We start from the raw sequence: 21,711 nt of genomic DNA on the forward strand, positions 1-21,711 counted from the left end.
AATACATTTATTTAAACAGTAATTTAAACAATTCCCCTCTTTTTACTACTAAAAGAGGAGAGACAAGTGGGAAAATGTATGTACAAAATCACGCGTTTGGAAACAACACATTTACAACACTGACTATATACAGATATATAATATAATATAATATAATTCTATCTGTTGGAGAGACTGTGGCAGCCAAGAGAAAAAAACATTTCTGTGTGTTTTGGGACTGTTTGATCAACAGATAGCTATATTTTGACACTTGATTTTAGAACCATGTATTTTTGGACATTGTTTAATCAGTTTTTCACTGTCGCCCTCAGAGGCAACTGTTGTGATTTTGGGCATTACAAAAATAAATTGGATTGAATTGAATGTTTTTGGGCCTCAGGACTCCGGCCATGGACACTGTAGTGGCCAAAATGCACCTCCCGGCCACTATGTGGCACTATATATGTGTCTGTGGGTTTCTCTTCCTATTTAAGACCTGTAATCAGCAATGCCCAGTGTTCCAGATTAAGGAGGAACAGTCTTTTGACCGTGTTCACGGATCTTGTCCAATAAAAGAATATTTGAGAGCTTTTACTGGATTATTTTGGACTTCTTTGAGCAGAGACACGTGTCAGAAATTTGCATCCTAGTGGCTGGTGTGGCACAGGGTCACAGGGTCCCTGGGAACATACTCCTAGCAGCAGGGAAAAGGCTATCACACAAACTGAGTCGACGATCAAGGACTGGACAGACATTGTCATGGACATGCGTTAAAAAAAAAAGAAACACATTTTGACTTAATTTGCACAAAAATAATTATAACAAATTTGACAGACTTGGGACTAAATGGGACATTTACTTTGGACTTGGGGCAACATGAATTTATGTAATTAGGATGTTTTTCTTGTCTCCTTTTCTTTTGCTTGTCATGTTCTCTCTGGTCCTGTTCTATTTTTTCTAGTCCTGTTCTATTTTTTCTAGTCCTGTTCTATTTTTTCCCCTGTATATTTTCCAATGTTGCCTGAAAAAAAAGAGAAAGCATTAAGTTCATAGACACAGTTACCATATTATTAGCCACAGGGGCGATTCTAGGGAGTGTGGGGGCCCTAGGCAGAAATTTTTAGGGGGCCCTACCGACCAGTGTTCGCAAAAAATCTTTGCGGTCTGTTCTGTCCTCACTGTGGTGTCACTACCAGGGCTAGACAGATAGCGAACATCCAAAAAAGAGTCCAACGACCATGTCGAGAAGACTTGTCTTTAATGTCTTCTAAGACGCTTTTCCCCACAACTTGTCTCTCTGACAATTGGAATTTTGTAAAACTGTAACAAACACATGTAAACACATGTAAACCTTATAAATGTACCTTCACATCACATCACAGCAGCTAGCAACAACCAACATTCAAAGGAAGTACAGATTAATCTTAAGTTTGACATAAGTTTATATATGCAAACGTAGAACAACATTATAACACAGAATAACATTCAACTTACGGACAAAGACACCCCAAGGCAGAAAACAGGATGTTTTTGTCAGTAGCTGCACTGCCGGAGCCGGACATGCTTGACTGAACGCATGAGGCCGAAAAACCAAACTTATACCGACAACGTCCACTAGGGGCAGTGTTGACTATCGCGCACGCGAAGAAGTTTAGAAATGACGTAATCCTGTGTCAGTATTAAGCACAACCAGAAATAAACCATATATTAAGCGCACGGGCGGCTTCGCGGGGGCCCCCTAGTGGCCTGGGGCCCCAGGCAATTGCCTGGTTTGCCTAAAGGGATGCAGCGCCTCTGATTAGCCATTTGTTGCCTTGTAGAAAAAGGTTCTCATCCAAGAGTTGACAATGACTATGGAATTGACCTCTATGGAAGCTCGATGTCTCATGGCCCACTTTGGATTGATTAAATGAGCCAATATGTTTAATTTACGACAGTAGACACTTTTGGACACTACCAATCTGCTCAAAAACAGACCAGTCTCAAATTCACAATAGTCATTTGTATCAGTAACTGCATTTCCATCCTCACACATTTGCATATTATGAATATCTTATATTATCTTATTTGTATAAGAAAAGTGTTTAACAAATGCAAATTTAGTTCTATTTCCATGTAAGCGTTCGAGCAGATATCTGGGTGTTTGTTACCTGTTTATGAGAGCAGCCTGTCTCTTCTGTATCATGACACCACTCATCTTTCAGAGTATGCACTGTGCTGTTTGGTTTGGCTTTGCTAGAGACTGACTTTGTTGTTTAGCTGTTAGCTGCATACATTTTCCACCTTTCAAAATTTTCTTTCCGCAGTTATGCAGATAAAATCCGCCTCAAGCGAGTGTATAAACTTTTATGCAAATTAAGGGTTCCAAATGCAATATTTTGCGTTTCCACCTCCCGATACTTATGTGATATTTCAAAATGAGCATTACAATGAAGGTGATGGAAGTGCAGTTAGTTACATTTGCCTATATAATTGTCTTGAGTTGAAGTGTGTACTTTGTGTGCCCTGTAGGTGACGTCCCAGAGGATGCAGGGCGTGTTGCTTCTCATCTTTGCCAAGTACTTCCATCTGCCTTTCCTACGTGGAGTCCAGACAGAAACCACCCGCACCGGCCTAGGGGGCTACTGGGTGAGAAGCAGCACAGCCTGAGAGGCCCTCACTCACACCAACAGTCTAATTATGCCAAATACCACCTCAGATTAGTGGGCTCTATAAGTCAAGTATTAAAACTACCAGCAAGATCAATTCTCTGGATTTTTGTGAGTTCACAACCTCTTGAGAATCCACCGTGTTAGGCACCCGCGGATTCATCTGCAGTCTGAACCAGTGCCAATCACAGAGCATTTAGGGCCAACAGATGGGACTGGAACCAATCACAGAGCAGCATTGTGGTTTGGGCGGAAGTCAAAACAACCCAAACCAAAAAAAAAACATAGAGAAATACACACAATTTTGTTTTTTAAAAACGTGCACTCAGTGGTGCTTTGTACATTTGTGGATGAGAAAGAGGACTGTTCTTTTCCGACCACTGGACTTAACAGAATGTTTATTTTTATGCTTTTTCCGCTTTTGTGATGCTTCGACCAATCAACGTAAAGTATTTTTTTTACGTCCCAATGGCTTTCGGCAAAAGTCTTCCCATATTGATTCATGTGAAGCAGTTCACATTGAGACACAGATCAATCTGGCGTGAGCAGGGTTAGTCAAGAATGGGTGTAAACCAGGATTTTAACAGGTCTGAACAAAGACTAAACACTGAATATATAAGGTCGAGAACAAAAACTAAACCAAGTTAAATACAACATTAATTGGCCTAATTCAGGGGTGTCCAAAACATGCTTCCTGCTTCTCTGACCAATTTTGTTGGCTCTTAGGCCTCCTGCTGAATTGCCACTAGACTGCAGATTGAAGTCATTCTAATAAATAAATGTCTGATGAGGACCTGGTTACTGTCAGGAGGACCATGAATATAGGCAAAGTGTGATATCTTTGCTTCAATAATAGGCCTTCAACATAAGTACCTACTTGGCTTTACTCTGCACAATTCAGCCCTGCTTTAGCGCATTTCCATTTGCTACTATCTCCTCAGACCAGTTACATCTTTAGAACCCTCTTCACCCATGTGATGTCCACAGAGGTAAAAGTGTAATGTTTCGGCAGCAGCAGTAGCAGCATGAGACAGAACACCGCCGTGTCCTCCATAAACATGCTGCGCACTACAGTCAATAGAAAGTAAGTCAAAATTGATCTCAACGCTGTTTTCAAGCCACCCAGAGAGAGGGGCAGTGTTAAGGTTAAGGTACACTGTATTGGAAATGTATCTTCTGCATTGGACCCAAAGCATCGGCAGAATCAAGTGGATAGGAATGCATTTCACCTGGCTCAGACTCTGCTCACTCACACACATTCATCTAGTCGATGTCTAGTCTTGGCGAAAGATCATTGCAGCACCGGGTATTTATATATATTAATATATATGTATTATTTATTTTTATAATACTGTGAAACATGAACATGAAAAGTGAATGAACCTTTAAAGGAGACCTGTTATGCAAAATCAACTTAAATTAAAGCCGCAAGCGGCATCAAACGGCCCTCGCGGGCCGCCGGCCTTCCGACTCTGCTCTCTGCATTTTACAGAGATGGCGCTAACGCAATTGTCTAAGAACTAAGACAGTGACACATTGTACATGTACAATGCTGTGCTTAACCAGTGCAAATGAACACAAATGTCGGTCAAATGTGCGGCTCCAGCGCACAGAGACCGTGACACTTGGAATAAAAATATGGATAACTTTTGATGCTCCGCTTGTGTAGATTATTTTCCCAAAATATGAGCTTGATCGAGCTATTGCCCACAGAGGAATGGGCTAGTGCAACGCCGGCGTCTGGTATGTGGGCTGCCGCTTCTGTCCCAACGTCTTTGTTTTGTTAGTCGTTTCCATTGTTTTGTTTTGTTCCCGCGTCTCTGTGTTGTCTTCTGTCTACATCCCTGTTCCTTAACTTCATCGGACATTACTGCACCGTCCATCGCTCATCTCCTCCCTCACTCCTGGACTATCTACTGCCCTAGCCGCCAGCTAACAGCTGGCTTAACACCTGCTGAGGTCCGTCATGGTATCGCGGGGCCTCCCTGCCGTGCAGACAAGGTCTGGGGCAACCAACGCCACTCACTCCACCAGCTTCAACACCCGGTCCACTGCTGCTTTTTCACAACTCTCTGCCCACCAGCTTCTAGTTAACCAGCTTCTAGCCACCGCCAACATACTAACTGGATTACTCTCATCTGCTGCTACGTTCCATCTCCTCCTCGGACTATCACTCCCGCGCCTCCAGGCCACCGCTCCACCAACTTCTCGCCTACTCACCTACACCGCTGCTGACCTTCACCTCCTCAACCATAACCACCGTCTCCCAGCTGCTGCTGCCTCTGCAGCTAGCTCAGCTGGGATCCTTCGCCGGCCCCGCTACATCCACCGGGGCTCTGGTCTCTCCCATAACCAACACTCCAACGACGGCTCACCTATCCCCTCACTCTGGACTAGTTTTCGCCCCCCCGTCACCCCCACCTGCCGCACTGCCAACCTCAGCAACCTCCGCCCCCCCACCCCTGCGCCCCCATCCATCTCCGCGCCCCCATCCATCTCCGCGCCCCCATCCATCTCCCTTGCACTGCTGAACTGCCGCTCCCTCGCCAACAAATCACCTGTTATATCTGAACTGCTACTGGACAATAACATTGATCTGCTTCTCCTCTGTGAAACATGGCAACAGCCCCTGGACTTCTATGCTCTCAACCAAGCCACTCCCTCCAACTACACTTACACTGCCAAATCCCGCCTCTCCGGGCGTGGGGGAGGTCTTGCTGTTATTCATAAAAAATCTACATCCATCACTGAACTGAACCTCAACCTTCCATCCATCTCATCATTTGAATACCTCGCCTTCTCCCTCCCCAACTCTATCACCGCTATCCTGATCTATCGTCCCCCAAAGCCCCACCCCTCTTTCCTCACTGAATTGTCTGAACTCCTCACCATCGCATCCTCTCTCTCTGCCCGCCTCCTACTCACTGGTGACTTCAACATCCACATTGACTGCCCCAACGCCCCACTGACATCCGACTTCCTCTCTCTCCTGGACTGCTTCCATCTCACCCAACATATTGACTTCCCCACCCATACCAAAGGCCACACTCTGGACTTAGTCTGTTCCTCTCTCCTACCCATATCTAAGCCCCACCCCCTCCCCTTCCCACTCTCTGATCATCTCTGCATCCTTTTCTCCGCCCCCCTACCCTCACCCCACAACCCCAAAAAACGCACCATCACCTACCGCAATATCAAGTCAGTCAACCCCCTCACGCTCTCCCAGCTCATATCCTCTGCTTTCCCCCCTGACTCCCCCCCCTCTTCCCCCGACGACTATGCTGTCATGCTCAACACCACCCTCTCCGACTCCCTTGACTCCCTAGCCCCCTGGAAAACCTCCTCCGTCTCATACATCAACCCCGCCCCCTGGTACACCCCTGAACTCCGCACCATGAAGCAGACTGGCCGCCAACTCAAACGACTCCTCAAAAGAACCCGCCTCACCGTCCACGCCGAAGCTTTCAAATTACACATCTCCTCCTACCGTGACGCTCTCCAAGCCGCCAAATCTGCCCACCTCTCCACCCTCATCAACAGCTCCCACCGGAGCCCTCGCACCCTGTTCTCCACCGTCAACAAGCTGCTCCAGCCACCGGACATCACTCCACCCTCCTCCCCTGACCTCTGCAACTCTTTCCTCCTTGCCTTCAATGACAAAATTTCCAAAATCAACAGCTCCATGACTGCCGTCTCCATTAACTCCATCACCACCCCCACCCCTGCCCCCCCTCCTCTCCCTGACCACCCACCCTTCCCTCCCCTCACCACCTTCTCCTCTGTTAACTCCTCTCATATCATAGACCTCATCACCGCTTCCAAAACCACCACCTGCTCTCTCGACCCCCTCCCAACGACTCTAACCAAGGCCTGCCTCCCTACTCTCATCCCCCATCTCACCACCCTCTTCAACCAGTCTTTATCCCTCGGCCATGTTCCTTCCATCTACAAACTGGCCTCCATCACCCCCATCCTCAAAAAACCCACCCTAGACTCCGCCAACCTCTCCAACTACCGCCCCATCTCCAACCTGCCGTTCCTCTCAAAAACGCTGGAACGCATCGTCGCCGCCCAACTTCACACCCACCTCCAGTCAAACAACCTCTATGAACCCCTCCAATCTGGCTTCCGCCCACTTCACAGCGCTGAAACAGCCCTGGTCAAAGTACTCAACGATCTCCTCACCTCTGCAGACTCCGGGGCCCTCAACATCCTGTTACTACTAGACCTCAGCGCAGCCTTTGACACTATAAACCATTCCATCCTCCTACAAAGGCTGCGCCAACTGGGTGTTGAGGGCTCTGCACTTGACTGGCTCACATCCTACCTCACCAACAGGCAAGAGTTCATTTCCCTCTCCGGTCACTCATCCACCCTCTCCCCAGTAACGCAGGGGTCCCCCAGGGCTCAGTCCTCGGCCCCCTCCTCTTCATCTGCTACATCTTCCCCCTTGGTCACATCCTCCGCCAACTCAACCTGGACTTTCACTGCTACGCTGACGACACCCAGATATACCTCACCACCAAATCCACCCAAAACCCTCCCCTCAGCCACATCCAAACCTGCATCTCTACAATAAAATCATGGCTCACTCTCAACTTCCTCAAACTGAACAGTGACAAAACAGAGCTCCTCCTCATTGGCACCAAATCCACTCTCAATAAAACTGGTCCCTTTTCACTCAGCATCGACACCTCGACCATCACCCCCTCTACCCTGGTACGCAATCTCGGTGTCATCATGGACCCCACCCTCTCCTTCACTCCCCATGTCAGCCACATTGTCAAGACCTCATACTTCCATCTCCGCCGCATCGCCAAAATCCGACACTGCCTCACCCTCCCCGCTGCTGAATCCCTCATCCATGCCTTCATCTCCTCCCGCCTTGACTACTGCAACTCCCTCCTCACTGGCATCTCCTCCCATTCCCTCCATAGACTCCAAATGGTCCAAAACTCCGCTGCCCGCCTCCTCACCCACACCCGGTCCCGTGATCACATCACTCCCGTTCTCCGCTCTCTCCACTGGCTCCCCATCAAGCAGCGCATAAACTTTAAAATACTCCTCCTCACCTTCAAAGCTCTTCACCACCTTGCCCCCCCCTACCTGTCTGACCTCCTCATCCCCCACCGTCCCACCCGAGCTCTCCGATCCTCCTCCTCTCTCACCCTGACTGCACCAACATCCCGACTCTAAACTTTTGGCGACAGAGCATTCTCCCGAACAGCACCCCGACTCTGGAACTCCCTCCCCCAACCTGTCCGCCACTCTCCCTCACTCACAACATTCAAATCCCGCCTAAAAACATACCTCTTCACCCAAGCCTATGACCTCCCCTACCCCTAGCCTCCTCTACCCCATTGCCTACACTTCTACCCCCTGTTACATCCCCATCTTTTTCTCTCTACTTCTTCTGTCTTGTTCATTTTATCTGTATATTAATGTGTATTGTACGTGTTGTCCCCCCCTGTCTGTAAATACCCCCCCTTTTTTTTTTTTTTATTATTATTATGTTCAGCGTCTTTGGGTCACTGAAAAGCGCTATTATTATTATTATTATTATTAAAGTGTGAAGCATAAATGTGAACAATTCAAGGATTTGGCGTTTTTCCCATTTGTGACATATATTTGCGGCTCTACCGCACAGAGACCCTAGTACTTAAAATCAAAATATGGATAACTTTTGATGCCCCGCTTGTGTAGATGATTCTCCCCAAATATGAACTTGATCGGGTATTCACCCTAGGAGGAGTTTGTTAAAGTGTGAAGTGTAAAAATGTGGTCATTTTAGAGATTTTGCGGTTTCCCCATAGGGATAACATGGGATGTTTCTGTTATCGCTACGGCTACGCTTTACCAAATATGACTTTGGCTCCCATACTTTTAATTTGGGGATGGCAAATGAGAATTGTGTGCAAAATGTCATGTCATTTGGAAAAACTCTTGTTCATAGGCCACTCTGAAGGCCAAATAGTCCAAATTCTGCGAAAAGTTTGCGGCTCAGCTGCACAGAGACCGTAAATGTTATCCATAAAATTTGAATAACTTTAGATGCCCCACTTGTCTAGAGGAGGTACACCGATTTTGAGATCGGTGGGCCAAACGCACTAGGAGGAGTTTGTTAAAGTGTGAAGCATAAATGTGAACATTTCAAGGATTTGGCGTTTTTCCCATTTGTGACAGTATATTTGCAGCTCCACGGCACAGAGACCGTACCACTTAAAATCAAAATATGGATAACTTTTGATGCCCCGTTTGTGTAGATGATTTCCCCAAATATGAACTTGATGGGGCAATCGCCCTAGGAGGAGTTGGTTAAAGTGTGAAGTGTAAAAATGTGGTCATTTTAGAGATTTCGCTGTTTTCCCATTTGTGACATATATTTGCGGGTCCGCCACACAGAGACCGTAGCACTTAGAATCAAAATATGGATAAGTTTTGATGGCCCGCTTGTGTAGATGATTTTCCCCAAATATGAGTTTGATCGGACAATCGCCCTAGGAGGAGTTCGTTAAAGTGTGAAGCGTAAAAATGTGGTGATTTGAGCGATGTTGCAATTTTCCCATAAGGATAACATGGGATGTTTCTGTCATCGCTACGGTTACGCCGTACAAAATATGACTTTTGCTGTCATAATTTTATGATCAGGATGGCAATTTAGAATTTAGTGCAAAATGTCATGTTATTTGGAAAAACTTTATTGTTTATAGGTCACTCTGAAGGCCAAATAGTCCAAATTCTGGGTAAAGTTTGTGGCTCCGTCGCACAGAAACCGTAAAAGTTATCCTTAAAATTTGGATAACTTTAGATGCCCAACATGTCTAGAGGACGTACATCGATTTAGAAGTCGGTGGGCAAAACGCACTAGGAGGAGTTTGTTGTAAGTGTAAAACATAAAAATGTGGTAATTTGAGAGATTTTGTGGTTTTCCCATAGGGATAACATGGGAGGTTTCTGTCATTGCTACGACTACGCCGTAAAAATTTAGGCATTTTTGTGATTGGCTTTTGTGATCGGGATGGCAAAATAGAATTTTGGGTAAAGTTTAGACAATTTTGGTAAAACTAATTTTTGACCTTCAATGTTAATTTAAAGGTCACTCTGTAGGGGGCGCTATAGCGCCCATTTAAATTTTGTCAGCCTAAACTGGTCCAAACTAGAAAGTTTAACAACTGATTCAAATTTGGTCCTGATCGGACTCGTTTTGATCAAATGGGAGCAATTTTTAGATCTGCAATATTCCAAAATAAGTTGTCCAACTTTGCGGCTGCGCCGCACACAGACCGTAAAAGGTATCTCAAAAAATTGGATAACTTTAGATGCCCCACTTGTCCAGAGGACGTACGCCGATTTTGAAGTCGGTGGGCAAAACGCCCTAGGAGGAGTTCGTCAAAGTTTGACGTGAACAAAATGGCTAACACAGCGTGTTTTCATTTTCAAAGGAAGATGGCGGCCATAGGGTAAGTCTGGGGGCGTGGCCACAATAATATTTTTTTTTTGTCCTCACGAGAGGAATGCGTGTCCCGAATTTCGTAGCTTTACGCCAAAGTTGACCTCGGGGCGTCTCCCATAGGCGCAATGTATTTTGACTTTTGTCGGTGACGCTGTCGCGCCATTTTTTAACGAAAAAAAAAATGGCCCAGAAAAAACAAAATTTTTCGCCGATTCTGAATTTTGGGCAAAGTTTGGTGAGTTTTTGAGCATGTTCAGGGGGTCAAATTAGAGATCAAAGCGCTGAAGAAGAACAAGAAAAATTAAAGCCGCAAGCGGCATCCAACGGCCCTCGCGGGCCGCCGGCCTTCCGACTCTGCGCTTTCGACTTGATAAAGATGGCGCCCTTATTGTGTTGAATTAAAAAAAGAACTTGACAGACGGAGACACATTGGACATGGCCAATCCAGTGGAAATCAACACAAGTGTCAGTCAAATTTGCTGCTCCGCCGCACAGAGACCGTAGCACTTAGAATCCAAATATGACTAACTTTTGATGCTTCCCTTGTGTAGATGATTTCCCCCAAATATGAGCTTGATCGGGCAATCGCACTAGGAGGAGTTTGTTTAAGTGTGAAGCGTAAAAATGTGGTCATTTTAGAGATTTCGCTGTTTTCCCATTTCTGACATATATTTGCGGGTCCGCCACACAGAGACCGTAGCACTTAGAATAAAAATATGGATAGCTTTTGATGCCCCGCTTGTATAGATGATTTTCCCTAAATATGAGTTTGATCGGACAATCGCCCTAGGAGGAGTTTGTTAAAGTGTGAAGCGTAAAAATGTGGTGATTTGAGGGATTTCGCGATTTTCCCATAAGGATAACATGGGATATTTCTGTCATGGCTACGGTTACGCTGTACAAAATATGACTTTGTCTCTCATACTTTTATGATCAGGATGGCAAATTAGAATTTTGTGCAAAATATCATGTCATTTGGAAAAACTATTGTTTATAGGCCACTCTGAAGGCCAAATAGTCAGAATTCTGGGAAACGTTTGAGGCTCCGTCGCACAGAGACCTTAAAAGCTATCCTTAAAATTTGGATAACTTTAGATGCCCCACTTGTCTAGAGGACGTACACCGATTTTGAGGTTGGTGGGTAAAACGCACTAGGAGGAGTTCGTCAAAGTTTGAAACAGAAAAATGTGGATATTCGAGAGATTTAGCGGTTTTCCCATAGGGATAACATGGGAGATTTATGTCATCGCTACGACTACGCCGTAAAAATTAAGGCATTTGTCTGATAGGCTTTTTTGATCGGGACGCCAAAATAGAATTTTGGGTAAAGTTTAGAAAATTTTGGTAAAACTAATTTTTGACCTTCAATGTTAATTTAAAGGTCACTCTGTAGGGGGCGCTATCGCGCCCATTTCAATTTTGTCAGCCTAAACTGGTCCAAACTAGAACGTTTAACAACTGATTCAAATTTGGTCCTAATCGGACTGGTTTTGATCAAATGGGAGCAATTTTTAGATCTGCAATATTCCAAAATAAGTTGTCCAACTTTGCGGCTGCGCCGCACACAGACCGTTAAAGGTATCTCAAAAAATTGGATAACTTTAGATGCCCCACTTGTCCAGAGAACGTACGCCGATTTTGAAGTTGGTGGGCAAAACGCCCTAGGAGGAGTTCGTCAAAGTTTGACGTGAACAAAATGGCTAACACAGCGTGTTTTCATTTTCAAAGGAAGATGGCGGCCATAGGGTAAGTCTGGGGGCGTGGCCACAATGATTTTTTTTGTTTGTCCTCACGAGAGGAATGCGTGTCCCGAATTTCGTAGCTTTACGTCAAAGTTGACCTCGGGGCGTTGCGGGAGCAATAGGCCCTCCGCCCTGCTGGGGCTCGGGCCTAATAATAAAAATTAAAGCCGCAAGCGGCATCCAACGGCCCTCGCGGGCCGCCGGCCTTCCGACTCTGCTCTCTGCATTTTACAGAGATGGCGCTAACGTAATTGTCTAAGAACTAAGACAGCGACACATTGTACATGTACAATGCTGTGCTAAACCAGTGCAAATGAACACAAATGTGGGTCGAAAGTGCGGCTCCAGCGCACAGAGACCGTGACACTTGGAATAAAAATATGGATAACTTTTGATGCTCCGCTTGTGTAGATGATTTTCCCAAAATATGAGCTTGATTGAGCTATTGCCCACAGAGGAGTTCATTAAAGTGTGAAGCATAAATGTGAACATTTCAAGGATTTGGCGTTTTTCCCATTTGTGACATATATTTGCGGCTCTACCGCACAGAGACCCTAGTACTTAAAATCAGAATATGGATACATTTTGATGCCCCGCTTGTGTAGATGATTCTCCCCAAATATGAACTTGATCGGGCTTTCGCCCTAGGAGGAGTTTGTTAAAGTGTGAAGTGTAAAAATGTGGTCATTTTAGAGATTTTGCGGTTTCCCCATAGGGATAACATGGGATGTTTCTGTCATCGCTACGGCTACGCTTTACCAAATATGACTTTGGCTCCCATACTTTTAATTTGGGGATTGCAAATGAGAATTGTGTGCAAAATGTCATGTCATTTGGAAAAACTCTTGTTTATAGGCCACTCTGAAGGCCAAATAGTCCGAATTCTGCGAAAAGTTTGCGGCTCAGCTGCACAGAGACCGTAAATGTTATACATAAAATTTAAATAACTTTAGATGCCCCACTTGTCTAGAGGAGGTACACCGATTTTGAGATCGGTGGGCCAAACGCACTAGGAGGAGTTTGTTAAAGTGTGAAGCGTAAATGTGCCCCGCCGCCGCAATTGTCGAACCATGTTCAGTGAAACTGAGAAAACCAGCACTTTACTTTTTTTCCCCCAAATTTGTGATTTTCATTTTTTTGCAGAATGTGCTAGTTGAAGTTATGAATAAGCCCCTGTGTGCTTCAGATAACACTATTGGTTGTCTTAAACATATACATTAAGCTGTTAAAAATGTGGAGTTTTGGGGTCTTTTTCCTGCTCTCCTGGGGGGCGTCACCTTTTTCTAGCCAACGTATTTTTTACATTTTCCACCAATCAGCTGTGATCCGCATGGCAGCTGCGTGCTCTCTGTGTTTTCCTCTCATTACTCCAGACCGTCTGCAGAGCACAGTCTTCAGAGCTTACATTTCCTGGACTACATTGCAACGGAACTGTTTACTCAGGTACACTTTTACTTTACTACTAAATTATTGCTTTAACGCTGTGTTTTAAGGCGGTCTCGTGATCACTTTAGAATCTTACTTGTCTGCTCCGGTGGAGCTAATGCTAAGCTAACATGTTGCTTCAGTGCACTCTGCAATACGGGCTTAATGTGACTACTTGCTGTTATCACCATGTTATCGGGTTATTTTTCGGCGTGGGTTGGCCCGTGGGTTGTGTGGGTCGTGCTTTGTGTGTGTTTTATGGTGCTAAACCGGCTGTTAGCCCCACAGCCCGGAGCTAAACGCAGCTATTCGGAGCTAAGTTGTTAGCTAAACTTTGCTATGTTATCGAGTTATTTTTCGGCGTGGGAAGAGAAAAAAACTACAACTCCAGATACCACTTCTGGTCACGTGGCTTACGTATGTTGCACGTCACGCACGCACTGCGTCACTCGAACCAATCACGCGCTTGCCTGGCCATTATCAGCTTCCTGTGTGTGTCTCTGTGCACGGTGTTGGGAGAGACAACAGGACGGCTGAACCAGGTAAGCTTTGCGACTAAAACACCCGCTTTTAATCACTTTAATGTGCGCCGGTTTTAAACTCGAGTGTATGTTTATGTTTTGGTGTGCTGTTCTGCAAGTGTTTTGCTTTTACGAGCAGTGTTATCTCAAGTGAGCTAGCAAACCCCCGCTAGCCGAGGGCAGATGTCCCAATATCTCCGCGTTTTGCATCTTAAATACACCGTTAACGTCACAATGTGAACTGTTATCTGTGAAGCGTGTTATTCCCATATTACTGTTAACCCTAATCCTTTTATCCCCCTTTTCAGAATTGGCAAAGACACCCTGACTGACATGACCTGTCTCTACGTGAAGTCTGCTAAGGAGCGTGGTAAGTGTAGAACATTATTTTGGTGATTTTCATGTTTTAATGATTAGAGTATAATTAACCATAAGTAACATCTGTTTTTCAGGTGAGCCTGCAGTTTGCAAATCAAGCTTCAGATCACTGTGGAAACAGCTTCTCCCACACATCAGAAGCTGCAGGCCACACACAGATCTCTACAACAGAATCTAATGTGCTGTCTTTCGGACCCTCACCGCCAACGTCTCACCTCAATATCCCACAGCTTGTTGGAACGGCGGATGGCAAAGTGTTTGTCAAGAACTTCGACTGGCAGAAGCATCTGAGTCCCTTCTTCAGACGGCTTCCAAAGATCAAGAGTTATCAGCACTTCAGGTATTTATATTGAAACTCTCACATTGTGTTAAAAAATATATAGTTAATGAGTGTTTTATGTGAAATAGTTAGCCATTTCTTAAATGTCCTGTTATTTGTTTACAGCTTTGATGCCAAGAGCCGAGAGTCACAGCACAGAAGAGTACACAGATGAAGAAGAGGATGAGGATGTGATCTCTGATGTAATTGGACTCTGGTGGTGTACATATCATATCTATTATCTCATATCTCATATCTCAAATATATTAAAGCCATGGACCCGTTGCAGTTCGTATACCTGGCCCTGGCATCTGTTTATAAGAGTTCTTCTATTAAGAGTGTTTTTTAAACTTCCTATAAGTTACTGTCCTTTCCCCCTGTATCTACTGCGTTGTAACATTAAAGGCTATCTTATCTTATCTTATCTTTTGTTGTTTGTATTGAATGAATCACCTGTGAATTATGTTTATCGGCAAATGCAATGAACCCTATTCTGATTCTGATTCTTTGATTCTATTCAGGGCCTTTTGTAATCCAAGTATTTCCATTTTAATATAGTAACTTCTAATTCTGATTCAAGTCCAGTTACCATCAATAACAACACTCCTCTTGAGTCTTCAGTGACAGCTGTAGGGGGAAGGTGGTGTCAGTGTGACAGGGGGGAGGGCTTATCTCAATGAGATGCAAATAAGCCCCCCTGTGACTCTGGGCTCACTCCGGTGAGAAACTTTGAGCCCCGTTTTCTCAGTGAATGGGTTTGAGAGTTGTATACATTCAAATGACCACAACTTACTCAAATATTATCAGATCTACATGAGTGAGACATCATTGGAAAGCTTTGAATTCACACTTTCAGAATAACTCAATGTCTCCGGGTAGACATGTAACTGGTTTAGCCACGGTCAGTCACAAATGTGAACATTTCAAAGATTTGGCGTTTTTCCCATTTGTGACAGTATATTTGCAGCTCCACGGCACAGAGACCGTAGCACTTAAAATCAAAATATGGATAACTTTTGATGCCCCGTTTGTATAGATGATTTTCCCCAAATATGAGTTTGATCGGACAATCGCCCTAGGAGGAGTTTGTTAAAGTGTAAAACATAAAAATATGGTAATTTGAGAGATTTTGCGGTTTTCCCATAGGGATAACATGGGAGGTTTCTGTCATCGCTACGACTACGCCGTAAACATTTAGGCATTTTTGTGATTGGCTTTTGTGATCGGGACGGCAAAATAGAATTTTGGGTAAAGTTTAGACAATTTTGGTAAAACTAATTTTTGACCTTCAATGTTAATTTAAAGGTCACTCTGTAGGGGGCGCTATCACGCCCATTTCAATTTTGTCATCCTAAACTGGTCCAAACTGGATAGTTTAACAACTGATTCAAATTTGGTCCAAATCGGACTCGTTTTGATCAAATGGGAGCAATTTTTAGATCTGCAATATTCCAAAATAAGTTGTCCAACTTTGCGGCTGCACCGCACACAGACCGTAAAAGGTATCTCAAAAAATTTGATAACTTTAGATGCCCCACTTGTCCAGAGGACGTACGCCGATTTTGAAGTCAGTGGGCAAAACGCCCTAGGAGGAGTTCGTCAAAGTTTGACGTGAACAAAATGGCTAACTCAGCGTGTTTTCATTTTCAAAGGAAGATGGCGGCCATAGGGTAAGTCTGGGGGCGTGGCCACAATAATATTTGTTTTTTGTCCTCACAAGAGGAATGCGTGTTCCGAATTTCGTAGCTTTACGACAAAGTTGACCTCGGGGCGTCTCCCATAGGCGCAATGTATTTTGACTTTTGTCGGTGGCGCTGTCGCGCCATTTTTTTAGGAAAAAAAAAATGGCCCAGAAAAAACAAAATTTTTCGCCGATTCTGAATTTTGGGCAAAGTTTGGTGAGTTTTTGAGCATGTTCAGGGGGTCAAATTAGAGTTCAAAGCGCTGAAGAAGAACAAGAAAAATAATAATAAATATAGCCGCAAGCGGCAATGATCGGCCCTCGCCACGCCGCCGCCACGCCGCCGCCACGCCGCCGCCACACCGCCGCCACGCCGCAAGAGGAGGGGGCGCTAACGTGCCCCAATTGTCCTTTTATTACGCCTACTGCTGAATCTGTGACGCTGTCACATCTTCTCCCCTTTGTTTTACCATCAAAAAGCTATTTTATTTTGAATTCTTGGCAAAATGTGCGGCTTTGCCGCACAGACACCGTGACTCTTTGAATGAAAATGTGGATAACTTTTGATGGTCCTGAAGATGAGTCTCACCAAATTTCAGGTTAATATGTCTAACGCCCTGGGAGGAGTTTGTGAAAGTCTAAAGTGTAAACATGTTCTGGCGATTTCCCCATTGGAATAACATGAAAGGTTTCGATCATCGTTACGGCAACGCCATAACAATTATGACATGGGTCTCATTGACTTTTTTGATGGGGATGCCAAAATTGAGTTGTGTGTCAAATTTCATATAATTTCGCAAAACTAAACATTTAACCTCCATATAAAAGCTGTAGGGGGCGCTGTGGCGCCAAATGAATTTATTTCACTTCAAGTAGGTTTAGGGCAAAGAGTTTAACAACTGATTCTAATTTGACGCAATTCGGACTTTATCTGCGCAAACGGCAGAAATTTTAAATATGGGAGATTTCTGAAATTCTAGCTACAGTTTGCGGCTTCGCCGCACCGAGACCGTGAGAGGTATCAATGTAATTTGGATAACTTTTGATGTCCCACTCCTCAGTAGCATTTTCACCAAATTTCAGCTTTTTAGGGCCAACGCCCTGGGAGGAGTTCGTAAAAGTACGACGTTTGGAAAAACTCCGAAGTCATGTTTAGCCATTTTTGAAGCAATATGGCCGACATTTGGTTCGGGGGACGGCGTTGCCGTAATAATATTTTTTACTTCTCTTGTCACCATCTACCTCTGCGCCAAATTTCATGATTCTACGATCAGATTTTTTTTGGGTCATTTCCCATCTCTCAATGCATTTTTGGTACATTTGGTGGCGCTGACGCGCCAATTTTTTTTATTTTAGAAAAGGGAAATAGCCAGAATGTAGAGAGGCACGATTTTTAGAGGTGTGCAAATTTTTGTGACTTTTCGTCAATGTTCACTGGGTGAAAAATAGGGGGGTTGGTCCCGAGAAGAAGAAGAAGAAGAAGAAAGAAAGAAAGAATAATATTCCGATGCGAAAACAATGTTTCCCATTTTTCAAATATCATAAACTATACATTTTCGGAACGCGCTCGCGCTTTCCTACCTCATGGTGTGGGTCCCTGGTCACTGACGGGTACTTTCGATAATTTTGAGTGGGCTCCGCCCACTTTGTGTTTTTGGCCCTCTATACAGTAATAATGTTCAATTTTTCGCACGGCCTTACGAGATTAATAGGCCTCTCGCCAGCTTGTGGCGCTCGGGCCTAATAATATTTTTAGCAAAAACAATATAGCCATTTGCACTATAACAACAAATTATACATCGTTTGAAAGCTCTAAGCCTTCCCCATGCCGCCATGGGGTGGAATCATCATTACGAGCGCTTACGCGCTCGTCACTCCCTATTTCGTGGGGATGCCCCGCCCACTCCCCATAGACTTCCATTGATTTGAGCAGAAACAAGCATGGCCCATGCCTGCGGCATGGGTTCTCGCGTACGGGTCGATGCCAGGATTGTTTTTGGAGGAATGCAGCGCTTCGCGCTGCTGTTTTCAACAATGAGTGAATGGGCTACGCGGGTACCAAACATGCGGGCTGCGCCCGCATGTTTGGTCAGACAGTTGCATTCGGCAGCGTTGCGGGAGCAATAGGCCCTCTGCCCTGCTGGGGCTTGGGCCTAATTAGCTTTTAGCCTTGTTACTACCATGTTTCCTCTCCATTAGATTACTCAAAGTTTGAGTAATCCCGTATTGTTCTGTAACTGAGGCTCGATGGCTCGAGGCCCCATCCCTGCCCACATCCCTGTACCTAGTTGTGATTATTTGACAAAGTGACACATGAAGGGCTCTAAAATGTGGTTTAGCAACGTCTCCAAAATAAAAACATGTAAATGATAATATGCTGCTTCTTATAGTGAACTGTTACCATGAATGGGCCTGTTTCAGTATTTTGGTTTAAAATCATCAAAAGGTAAAATGATGATCGATGATCTTTTGTTACAATTCAATTCTAAGAACCTGGGGGAAAAGCATAATATGTATTACATTAAGTTTAGGGCTACACACAATGAAAGCAACATTCAGTGAAGAACAATCTGAAAGTGAATGGACAGGTGCTTTGGAGGACAGTGTGTCTTAACTGGCCTGTCTCTGCCTCTTGTCCAGGGAAACAAAGGTGGAGTGAGTGCACGCATGTCTGTGTTTGGCCACACTGTGTGCTTCCTGAACTGCCACCTCCCCGCACACATGGAGAACTCCGAGCAGCGCATGGAGGACTTCGAGAGCATTCTGCAGCAGCAGCAGTTTGAGGGCCAGGCTGCCACCGGAGTCCTGGACCATGAGTGAGTGCACACCTCCAATATCTGGATAAAGTCCCTCTCTCTCACGTGTATGAATATGTATATTCATACATATTGTGTATTAGGGCTGAACAATTAATTGCATTTGCGATTAAATTGCGATGTGATCAAACGCGATTTGCTAATCGCAACGTACGCGATTAGAATGTAGTTATGTGGTAGAATGTGGGCGCTAGCCAGCCCCAGCGGCTGCTAGCGCGGAGCTAACCCTAGCGCAAACTGGAAGAAGGACCAAAACAAACCCAATTCACATGGGGTTTCGGCCAATCACAGAAGCAGTACACGTGCTTTCGTCTCAGTGAGTCATTAAAAAATTAAAATGTGGGAAAGAATATTTTACACTAAATGTATCTAATATTGTGTTGGTCTTATTTAAGTCATTCATTACGTTCTCTTACGGAAAAAAAGAGGATACAATTATTGTATCAATTCTAAAATGATATTGTTTTTAATTTTCATGTTGTTGTTTTTTTACAGTGTGGTGTTCTGGTTTGGGGACCTGAACTTTCGCATTGATGACCTGGAGATGCAGGTGGTGAAATCAGCCATAGACAACAATAAGTACTCGACTCTGTGGGAGAAGGATCAGGTAGAACGCAGCCTGCCAGTATAAAACCAGCAGAGGACAAGTGTTGGTGCTCACACTGTGTCCTCTTTGCAGCTGAACATGGCCAAAGACAGTGAGACGGTGCTGGAGGGCTTTCAGGAGGGGCCACTCAAGTTCCCCCCCACATACAAGTTTGATGTGGGCACAGACACATATGACACCAGGTCAGTGCAAGCCTCGAAATTACGGGTCGGACACGGTCAATGACCGACGCAAAAATCAGTTTTGACCGACTCCAAAAGGCTCTGGACATAGTGACCGACGCAAATTTTTCGCGGTAATATATTTTTAATAGGCAAAAACAGCACGGTGAACATGCCCAAAGCCATTCCTCTGCACAAACTGGGCGCGCTACACTACAGACGACGATTATTGTACAATATAAATGTTTCCGTACTTTTTCTGATAATTGTGAATAATCGTAAAATCGTGATATTTCTCCATGATAATCATGACCAATAACGAAACAAACAAAAATTCACCCAAAAGCTAATCAAACGTGGAAATATGAGGAAGTGTATGTAGCACTTGTCTTCACTGTGACTGAGGTGGAGACGAGGACAGACCACCGTGTCCACTGTGTCTTTAATGTTGCAGCGACAGCATGAAGCCAAATGAACACATCAATAAAACACTTGTGACTGATTCAGAATTAGCCATGACAGGTACCAAATGATTGGTACTTGTCATGTTGACAGGGGCGTAAAAATAATGATTTCAAGGCTTGTCAGTGTGGCCACAGTATGGATGAGTCTGTTTTTAATTATTTGCAATACTGTATAATGTAGTGCGCTGACTAACCATTGTGAACTGTACATGGGATCTGCTGAAAGGCCTGCTTTAGCCACTCGACAGCTGACAAACTGACCATACGCCTAATGGACCTCACAGTTTGCGTTCTCAGGATATCTATACAACACATGCAGACATCAACTAATCAAAAATACAAAAAAAAAACAGTCATGGCATAGTTTTTTAAGTGCCCAGTTATATGTTGAAAGCAGAGGAGTAAAGGTAGATTTATGCTTGTTGTGAAATGTTGTCATTTTTGCCCCTCGCACTTCTTCCGCGAAATTAATGGGATTTCATATCAGCTAGCTCAGATTTCTACTGTCTGCACCACATTAAACCCGCACAGAGTATAATTACTGCCAACGTCTTCTCCACTGCCCTCCGCATGTCTCATATCTGCACAGAATTTTCATGGAAGTATAATTTCATATTATATTTAAATTTTATAATTTTTTTCCCCCCCATCCCTTGTTGGGAAATGGGACGTTTTGTCTATAGGAGTTTTTGTTTGTAAGAGTTCTTCTAATAAGAATAATCTGTTATGTCTTTTTCCTCTGTATCTACTGCGTTGTATCAATGACATTTCCCCATGTGTGGACAATAAAGGAATATCTTATCTTATCTTATCCAAGCTTAAGTGTGTCTTTGAGAACGTTATACCACTCCGAGGTGAACCCGTCTCTTCCCGGAGATCCACCGTTCCTCAATTTCTTGATTGCACCCTGTATTTCCAACACTGTTATTTCAGCTCCTAATTTTCTAGTCTGCACCTCTGGCACACAAAAAAAAATATATTCTGGCATGCTCTAGGGTTCATCTCCCTCCTCAATCAGTCCTATAGTTTTCATTAATCCTACCAATTGTTCCTCCAGTGCCTCTCAAGTTTGACACTTCCAATGTAGGTTGGACGTGTCAAACTTGACACGTCCAACCTAGAGATTAGGGTTCCCTCAGAGTGGTTTTCAACCAGGTCCATAATATCTGTATAGAAGGTGACATCACTCTATGTCTAGTCTACACATTAAACAGAGCAAAAACCTTTCCATTAATAGTTCCTTTAACCAGCACATATTTTGCCAGAGAAGGTGTATTTGGGCTTTCTAAGCTATAATGTTTGAGAATATGTATTCGCTCCAGTTTGTTGCTACAAATGCCAGAGGTCTGGCCATACAGCAAAGGTGTGTAAAGGAAAACGTAGATGCGCTAGATGTGGAGAGGATCATGGTTATTCTGAATGTGGGCGACAGATACTGTGGAGGGGATCACAATGTAGCCTATAGAGCTCATTCACGACGTCACAAAACCACCTGATCGCATACGTTGCCGCCCCCT

General features: G+C 44.4%; 1 protein-coding gene across 1 annotated transcript in view; it reads left to right on the forward strand.

The window, feature by feature from the left end:
- Positions 1 to 21,711, forward strand: part of inpp5jb (inositol polyphosphate-5-phosphatase Jb) — a 50,238-nt gene that overhangs the window by 13,446 nt on the left and 15,081 nt on the right. The window contains exons 4-7 of the mRNA XM_072433284.1: positions 2,491 to 2,607; positions 18,787 to 18,962; positions 19,458 to 19,569; positions 19,642 to 19,751. Coding sequence (XP_072289385.1) covers positions 2,491 to 2,607; positions 18,787 to 18,962; positions 19,458 to 19,569; positions 19,642 to 19,751 — 515 coding nt within the window. The remainder of the gene's footprint in view (positions 1 to 2,490; positions 2,608 to 18,786; positions 18,963 to 19,457; positions 19,570 to 19,641; positions 19,752 to 21,711) is intronic.

This window comes from Eucyclogobius newberryi, unplaced genomic scaffold (assembly GCF_026437365.1).
Source record: "Eucyclogobius newberryi isolate DKJ021-1_F unplaced genomic scaffold, fEucNew1.0.hap1 SCAF_6, whole genome shotgun sequence".
NCBI classification, from domain to species: Eukaryota; Metazoa; Chordata; class Actinopteri; order Gobiiformes; family Gobiidae; genus Eucyclogobius; species Eucyclogobius newberryi.